Source organism: Phycodurus eques, chromosome 15 (assembly GCF_024500275.1).
Source record: "Phycodurus eques isolate BA_2022a chromosome 15, UOR_Pequ_1.1, whole genome shotgun sequence".
Lineage (NCBI taxonomy): Eukaryota > Metazoa > Chordata > Actinopteri > Syngnathiformes > Syngnathidae > Phycodurus > Phycodurus eques.
The window spans coordinates 11,039,132-11,048,356 of NC_084539.1; the positions used below are offsets into that span (position 1 = coordinate 11,039,132).

The following is a 9,225-nucleotide window of genomic DNA, read 5'->3' on the forward strand; positions in this document are numbered from 1 at the left end:
TGGATACATACTGTATAGGTTAGAATGAAAGGAGATCTTTTGTTCAAATTGCATAACAGTTAAGAAAATGTGAGTAGAAGGGATTACATATGACGAAACAATGACCAGCTTAAACTCCTCTTTTTATTAGCAAGAGTCGAAAATGTTGTCTAGGCATAGTTGGTTTTGATGTTTCAGAACACGTCAATTCCAAAAAATATATATCGCTACGCAATGCTATCCAGTGTTTGCATTTCATTATTATTTCTTTTTGTCTTGAATTACATTTTCTATTTAATTAATTATAAAGATGCAGCTTTATGACTAAATAATCCTTTAAACCCAGCTGCTGTGTGTAAGGTCATTTTTAGGTTACATGCAACTTTGGATTGTCATAATGGTCGCCTTTTAATCATTGTCCAAAAATAGTGCACTCACGACACCGAAAGATCGAGGTTTATTTTGCATCTGCACTATGATTGTCTTTTATTTGGTCTATTTCCCTGTATGACACAGTTGCGTCTGTGTTGTGTATCTATGAAATATAGCTGGCATGCAACTGCTTCTGTTATCGGTGTGTAGGTTCAATGAAAGAGCTGTGGATTCAAATCCTCATTGAGGGTTCTTGCTCCTTTTCCTTAGGTTCACCCAGAGTATCTTTTTATTTTTATTTTTCCCAGGATGTGCAGATCTTGTGATTTGCTCAGAGCATTGTGTTATTCCTTTTAAACAACAGCCCTCCATCTGACAATGTCCTCCCAGTCACAAGCTATTGGCCCGTCGCCACATGCCAGCAGCTGTCATGGGAGGCTCAATGTTCCAGTTTTATTTCACTCTTTTCTGATCTATTTCGAACATGACGACAAACTGTATTGGAACAAATGTTATGCATACACGCCTACTGCTTGTGTACCACAATCAAGTTTCTACCATGTGATTTCAAGTGAGGTGAGTGACAACAGATGGCTTTTAAACTTACTGTATCTGACAACAAACACTGTATGACTGCAGGCCATCAGATGCTCCCTTTAAAAAGAATCTTAACCCTCCAGGTAACTAACAGGTAGATTGAAAGTATAGATAGACAAAGTTCATTGTGACAGTACCGCGTATATAAATAAAGTCAGTGTTATCATTCTATTAATTTCTCAAACATTTCGGATACTGCTTGTCACTGTTACACGAAACAACGTTATGAGTTGATAAGTTCTCCAAAATGTGACTGGCACATGAGAATCAAGCCCAGTACAAAACATGCAGTTTAGTCTGATGACGACGGAGTCAGCAGGACCAAGTAAATAATGCAAGTGTGTCATGTTTGGAACGGACATTTTCAGTGGGAGTAGCTTGAAATCAGCACAAATGACACAAATATGAGAGCCTTTCAAAACAATTAGCTAATAAGTGTCAAAATATGTGGTAGGTTTACCATAAAATAAATGTATCCATCCATTTTCTTTGGCTTATCCGGTTTTGGGTCACGTGGGTGGCAGTTTAAGCAGGGAAGCCCAGACTTCACTGAAATAAAATACATTTTAATAATTTCATAAAATAAAAGCTTGGATGGTACATGGATTTGAATGAGGAGATAAGCTTTTTTTTTTTTTTGCTTACCATCGCCACCCAAGATCACTTACCTAAACAATTGAGGAGCCACCTGGAAACATCTTAACTCTGGTTCGCGCTAGCATCATTATGAATGCCCCTGATCAGTGTACAACGGTTGTAACAAAACAAAAAATACAAAGCATTCTAAAAGAACCTGCTGTTATTTTTTCCACTTCGTCTACTGATGCCTCAGAGGCACCTCCAGAAGTCAAGCCTGGTTGAGTAACATCATGATGGTACGTGGTTAGGCTCGGTGACTATTTTTTTAAAAGAATTAAGGTCCCTCAAATTTTAACATATTTGACATTAAATGTTCATGAGTTAACACCTAACACAGTACATACTGTGAATGTGTGCTATCATGTGGAAATTGTTGTCTGGTCTGAGCAGCAAATAGTCTCAGATAGATGCCATGTATCCTTAAACTAACAGGAAGAAGGGATACCTTTTGCACTGCGCTTATGATGTCATCAGTCTTCAAATGAAACATCCAAACGATAAAAACGATTTGGGACAAATCGTTACTGTATACTACTATACAGTAACGATTTGTGTGCTACTGTATATTTCTTTTAGTTAGTTCTCTGCTATTTCGCTTTTCTTCTTCTGTATAGCGTGAATGAACTACATTTCATGACTGCAGGAGGAGTAATGATGCAAGGGACCTTACTACTTAATTACTACGTACTACCACTATTTCTTTAGATCTTGTGTGGAAAAACCAATTCAAAATGCTTCCTTGACGAACCATTTTTTGGGGGTCAAATTACAAAGAAAGAACTAGCGTGTGGGTGGAGTTAGCACTGCTCAAACACATTGCCAGACATTAGTTTCCATTTTCTGTCTTGGTTTTAGGGTGTGTTGTTTTTCACTGCATTTAGACAAAAATGATTCAGTTAAAGTATCTAGTATGGCACCCAAGCAATTTAGTCTTGGGTTTTGGTTGACAACACCATGACAAGTCAAGTTGATTTCTATGACTGTGACCTTCATACATGGTCTTGTTGTCCGACTTCTGTTCTCTGAATCAAATGTGATTATGCATTACGTTGGACTAATGTGCGTGCTGGAAGTGCAATGTCTTACTGTCTGATTCTCTTTCATTCCCCTTCCCTCTGCACAGAGCCGAATGGCTGAGAGCTTGCGCCTCTTTGACTCGATCTGCAACAACAACTGGTTCACCAACACTTCACTCATCCTCTTCCTTAACAAGAAGGACCTTTTGGCTGAGAAGATCAAACGCATTCCTCTGACAGTGTGCTTCCCTGACTACAAGGGCCAGAACACCTATGAGGAAGCGGCCGTCTATGTGCAGCGACAGTTCGAGGACCTCAACCGTAACAAAGAAACCAAGGAGATTTACTCACACTTCACCTGTGCTACCGACACCAGCAACATCCAGTTTGTGTTCGACGCCGTCACGGACGTGATCATCCAGAACAATCTCAAGTATATTGGGTTGTGCTAGGACAAGACGTTTGGTTGGTGGGTGGGTGGTTGAACAGGGGATGTATCTATTTGTCTGATGATGAATCTAATAGATGTGGGGCATCAATGACCAAAAAAAAAATGCAAATGAAATGAGGTAGGGAAGGAGGGTGAGGATTCAAATACTTTAGTTAATCGAAGATAGAAATTTATACCCAATGTGTTTGCACTGAAAATGAGTATGCAGATACACTTAAACACACGCGCACACACGTGGACACACATGTACACTCACACACGCATACACACCTTTATGTTTGCTCACACAACATTGAGAGTCAAGCACTTGACGTGACAACACTGGACATGTGAGACAGTTTCCCCACCAGCCTGCCAAACAAAAGGCAAAGTACTTGCCGGGTGGCTTTTCGTTAATTTTGTCTTGTTTGCCTGAGGACATTTAATGCTGCTTTACAAGAAATGTGGGGAGGGAGGGGGGGGGATCAATGTTCTCTTTGAAGATTTTTTTCGCTCTAACAATGGTAAACATTAAGAGTCACTGAGGGGTTGTAGGAGGAGCCTGGGTTTCTTGGGCAGAAATGTAATGTGGGCAGGTATGATGTCAAAGGTGTTTTGCCTAAAAGAGGAAGCTGCCACAGTTTAAAGTTAAACTGAAAAATATTTTCTACGCACTATTTCTGTTCTTCTCCACCTAACTCTATAAAGGCTGTTCTGTTCCTCTTTTCTTTTGCTTTTTGTGGATTAAAAAAAGAATATGTGTGGCAAACCTGCCCTTTAAAGCAGGCCGCTGACTTCTAATACCAGGAGTGTTATGCTCGCTAGCATCAAAAGTGTTCTCGATGATAATTCTACTTTACAGCAAAGATGACAAAAACAGTGCCAAGATCAGTTTGTAAATAAAACAAACAACATTGATGATTATTTTTCTTTGGTTTTATGGGGGAAAAAAACTCTTAAAACATGCATGATTTTGTTACTTCGGGATACTACTCTATTTTCCTTGGAATTTTGTTTCTGTTTTCTTAGGTTCGAATAATATATTCCCAAAACTATATATTGAAGTCAAACACTGTGTAAGATTGTACAGTTGTCAAGAGAGGAATCTATTGAAGAGTTCTATCAATATAATTAAAGTGATGAGGACTTTATGATGGTTAAAAAAAAAAAAGGTCATGATAATGATAAGTCTTGTAAGTGAAAATGAGAGATGAAAAATGTGAAAAAGACAAGCAAAGTTCAATCTTCCTTGCATTCTCTTTGTGGAACTTGTCGAACAGTTGGTATGTGTATATATACTGTACGGTACACTTTGTCAAAACAAATAATAATAGTGGTTGAGTTGGGAGACAGCAAAGGAGACAGAGAGAAAGCGAGAGAAAGAGAAGGAGAAGGGGCTATTCCATTCCGCTCCTCCTCTTACCCTCTTTCCACGTACGATGTACAAACAACTCAGCTAAGGGCTTCACGCTTGACTTTACAAGATGTCCACTTCAAGTACAAAAAATACAAAACTAAATGAAAAAGGACAACAATGAATAAAACAACTTATGCAAATTTCCATGGTGTTGTAAATGTGTTTCTTGACAGTGACATTGTCAAAACTGTTTGTCTAACTATGCAACATCAATTGAATGGCAACTGGGAACAGGTTGTCCAAAATCATGGAATGGGTAGTTTGACTCCAGTGAACAATGATGCTACTGGGACACAACTAATTGCTACATCAAGAACATAATTAAATTACTCCTGAATAAACGTGGCCTCTTTGTGACTGGGTGACAACACAAGTAACATGCAGGTCTATGCTTACGCACTGAAGCTTTGACAAAGTTGTGGCATAATTCATCAACAGGGTAGATCGAATATTACAAATAACATCACACACCAGATGTGTTCAAATAAATTCATTGCTCATTTTGTATTAATTTGTCCACTGAATGTTCCACAAAGGGAATTAGGCCTGTGGTTTATTATTTTATGGACTGATTTGAGCAATGCCTGGAAATAATGTGTGTGAGAAATAAAATCCACTGAAGATTGGACAGTTCCGTTCAGCAAGCCTCGTGAATGTCATGTGGAGAGCGTCAGTGTCAAACATTAAAAAAAGGTTTAAGCTATAGAACCCAACCCAACTGCAAAACAAAATCAAATGACGTTACTGTAAATGAACCAGGAACAACAATGACCGTCAGGACAAAGTTTATTTCCCAGATAGTTTTGGTCATAAGGTGGTGGTGATGCATGGCCAGAGGGAAATTCCACTGGTCAAATAATGACAGTCTGTATGGGGAGTCCCTTTTCTGTGGATGAAGACAGAAGATGTAAGGCCAATACCGCCAGTAATTAGTAAAGTAAAAAGTAAAAGTAATAAGTAATTACAGATGGATGAAACATGACTGTGACTTTCAAAAAGTCTGAGTTGAAGACTTTAAGACTAAAAAATAAAAAAAATAATAAAAAATGCACAGGGGGTTTGCTTGACTAATCCAGATGTGCTTTGTGACATGGACATTATCAGACTAAGAGAATCCACACCTCCAAATCTGAGGCCCAATCCGAAAAGGGTGTCTTACAGTTTAGGAGTGAAGTTTTACCTCAGATAAAGAAATCTTGGGGTTCTTAAGTGAGGGAAGGATCAAACAAGTGCCTGTAGGACTCCCATCAGTGTTCCAGTCACATTATTGGTCTGTGCAGCTAAATGGTTCTGCTTTTCCAGCGCTGATCTTAGCTTTGACTCTCACCTGTCACAAGCTCAGGGAAGTGCCAACAAGGCCAGGTTTGCCCCTGCATTGGAGAGGAGAACAAATATTCCTCCCCGGCAGCAAATCTCAGTAGAGGTATCTCAGGAAAATGTTAGTGTATGGTAGGACAAATCGGCGAGTGTACTGTATCTATACACTGGATAGAAATTGTCTCTGTCCTACGCCCTAGGCTCATAATGTGTTCTGTTGGACACTGTCAAGAAATTTTGATATCATTGTCCATGTACAGTTAACATGATCGGCTGATGGTGCAAAATTAGGGAGATACGCTGCAATTTCCACCTGTAGAACGTATTACATATGCCTGGTACCTCTTGAGGAGTTACAGGCCAGACCAACTGGGTTAATGTCTCAGGGCAGACATAGGACATGCAAGAGGGATGATTTCTTATAGCTGTGTCCAGCTAGTGGACCGAGAGGAAGCAGTCAAGGATGGAGAATTTTGGACTGCCCTGCTAAAATAGCGGTTAACGTGACACAGACCCAGATAAACCAGACGTGCCTCAAATTTCACTCGACTATAGAGACAATTAAATATGAAAAGGGAATGAAAGTATTTGTAATCATGCAACAACTTCACCAATAACCGTAGGCGACTACTGAAATTATTGGCAGTCAAATGGATTCAACAAGCAATTAACATCTAATCACTGCAAAAAACGCAGCCAACATTTCCAACATTCCTGAAATGTTTGGGTTTAAAATAGTTAAAATATGTATTGATGCCAGCAAGCCCTCCTGACTTTTTTTTTTTTAATGATGTTGCTACGTGTAATAGTATTTGTACCTTCTTCCAAAACAGGCCTTGCAAACCCAGGCCTCGAGTGGCTTGTGATTTTGCTCGTGGCCTCATCTTACCTCCCAACCTCATCCAGCTGACACGTTCCCAGTTTGGCCTCTGTGCCCCCTCAGTAGCTTCCTTATCTCCACCTCTCTCCTCCTTGGGTAGAGACTGCCTGGTGAGTAAAAAAAGAAATAAGTCTCTGCCTCAGTGTACTGACAAAAAGAGCTACGACAGCATTGAGCTGATCCTCTGGGCTCCCTCTTGTTACTACCTCATCCTCTGACCCGTCTGCCATGAGCCGAATGTCCACAGCGACCCATCCTAAATGAAGCAGCCATAACTTCTGTCCTTTCACACCCTCTGTCTCCCAGACCGTGAGTGTTGCTCTGCTCTTCCTCTAGACACAAATAATCAACTAACGTGACATCTGTCCATGAACCATCTGTTAGAGGTACCGTTGTCTCATTGAAAAACAGCTTCCTGATCCATAGAAAATCAATAACCTTGTCGAGCAGTTCTTGCTTTATGTATTTTGTTGGAAATATGATTAAGAGTAACAATCCAGTGGTCCTATCGCTGCCAATCCATATTTTGAATATCCTGATTCCGATCTGAGGATATCCGATTTTGTAAGAAATATCCAAATTGGGCCACAAGGAAGCAAAGAAATCAAAATTTGATTGAATTTACTTGTAATGTTCTGAGTTCACCAATGAATGCACTTATTCCACTACGCAAAGTCTTTGACTGAAGGATCAATGTAGTTTGAACTGCAGCTTTCAAAATCCCTTGGTCGTATACCATAATTATCTCGGAGAAGCAATCAGAATTCTACAGTCATGCTTTCTTCGAACTTAGTGACCGGAATAACAATCCATTGTCCAGATATGACAAGTGAATTTTGAGTCGGTTGCCATTCACTATTCAATCTCTCTCTTGGAAATAAAATTCCAAAATAAAATCCTGTTTCATCTGCATAAAGAACACAGCTGCAAACATTTCCTAATATGTTTACTATTTATCGTCACGATAACCCTTGCTTGGTATGATTCATTTATCCCTGTTACCCCCTCCCTCAAAACACACCACTTTAACAGAGCAATCCAACCTCATACTAGCAGCTTTAAAAGTTGGGGCATTTTGCCCATAATAATCTCCCCCAATTTATTGTCGCCAGTACGGTATGTCATCACTAACATGATTTAGCACGTTCTTTCTGAAAGATTTTAGCCTTCTTTTAATATCCCCATTTCTTAGAAAAAAAGTAACTGAAAACAGTCATCTCATTTGTATTTTTTGATTTGCAGTATTTCTTCAATACTTCAGTGGCATATAAATGGAATGTTGATATCATGATGGAAAAGGTTAGTGTTCCAATTCATAGTTGTAGTACCAATACTAAACAGAACAAACAAGATGCTGCACAGTATTAGCTTCAAGCTTGCTTAAGGCCAGTTGATTTTTTAAAGATAAAAAATAGCTCAAAAGGTCAGTTCAGTTCGTTCCTGTCATTCACTGGACTCACAGTAAAAAAATAAACCGTAACTAATGTTCCTTTGGTGGTAACCAGTTCGTTTCCACCAACTTATTTAGTAGTATTAAGACTAAGGCTGCACAAAATTGGGAAAACCTGCAAAATGGGATAACGTTGTTGAAAATGCCAATGATGATATGACTTGCGATAAATAAAGAAATGCCTAAGAATACAATGTTTTGGGATTTGTTTCTGCTAACATAGACCCCAGACAGTGAGTACCTTATCAGAATCATCTTTATTTGCCAAGTATGTCCAAAAAACACACAAGGAATTTGTCTCCGGTAGTTGGAGTCACTCTAGTATGACAACAGACACTTTTGAGACATAAAGACATTGAGAAAAACAGTCACTGAGCAATAAAGGTTTGCTAGTTATCTGGTAATGCCGGTACAATTTTTTTTTGGACAATTGTGCAAAAAGATGCAGAGCCCTCTAGCACTTAGAGCAGTTCGAATGACTAATCTCGCAATAGTCCGGTACAATGACCATTGTGCAAAGGGCAAAGTTTCACCAGTTTGTTCATATCATTTGGTAGCAGCAAAAAAAACAAAAAAAAAACATATAATAATAATAATAATAATAATAATAAAATAAATAAATAAATAAATAAAATAGAGCTAACCTAGCTACAGCTCGCCTGCTAATATTAGCTTTTAGCAGAACCACCACAAAGCATGCTAACTTCTCTGGTTGAGCCAATTTTCTTACCATTGTTAAGCCTTCGAAAACAGATTGTCAGTAACTAGTGAGCTACGGTTTGCCAGTTATATAATTTTAAAGATGTACTATCACGCTAACATCAAAACTTTGCATGGCTTGTGTACCTCATTTAGAAAAACAATAGCAAACTAACATATAGCTATGCCTAGTATGCTAATGTCGGCAGTTAAAAAAAATGTCTTCCTATCACTAGCCGTCAAAATAAAAGTGGTACAGGAGCTACAAAATTAAATACTGAAAGTGGGGGGAAAAGTGAAACAATTAAATGTGAAATAATGGACACTAACGTTAAGCGTTACAGAAAATTGATGGATGGATAATGGACACTATTCACCACTTCAGTCAAACGTGGAAGTGGTGCATGCATAGAGTCCATGAAATAAATG

At 38.8% G+C, this 9,225-nt stretch overlaps 1 protein-coding gene across 3 annotated transcripts in view; it reads left to right on the forward strand.

Annotated features, from left to right (window-relative positions):
• gnaz (guanine nucleotide binding protein (G protein), alpha z polypeptide) overlaps window positions 1-3,494 on the forward strand; it is a 59,987-nt gene extending 56,493 nt beyond the window's left edge. For all 3 annotated transcript variants that reach the window (XM_061698074.1, XM_061698073.1, XM_061698072.1), the window contains one exon: window positions 2,711-3,494. In XM_061698074.1, the coding sequence (XP_061554058.1) occupies window positions 2,711-3,055 (345 nt within the window). In that variant the 3' untranslated portion in view covers window positions 3,056-3,494. The remainder of the gene's footprint in view (window positions 1-2,710) is intronic.
• The last annotated feature ends 5,731 nt before the right edge of the window (window positions 3,495-9,225 follow it).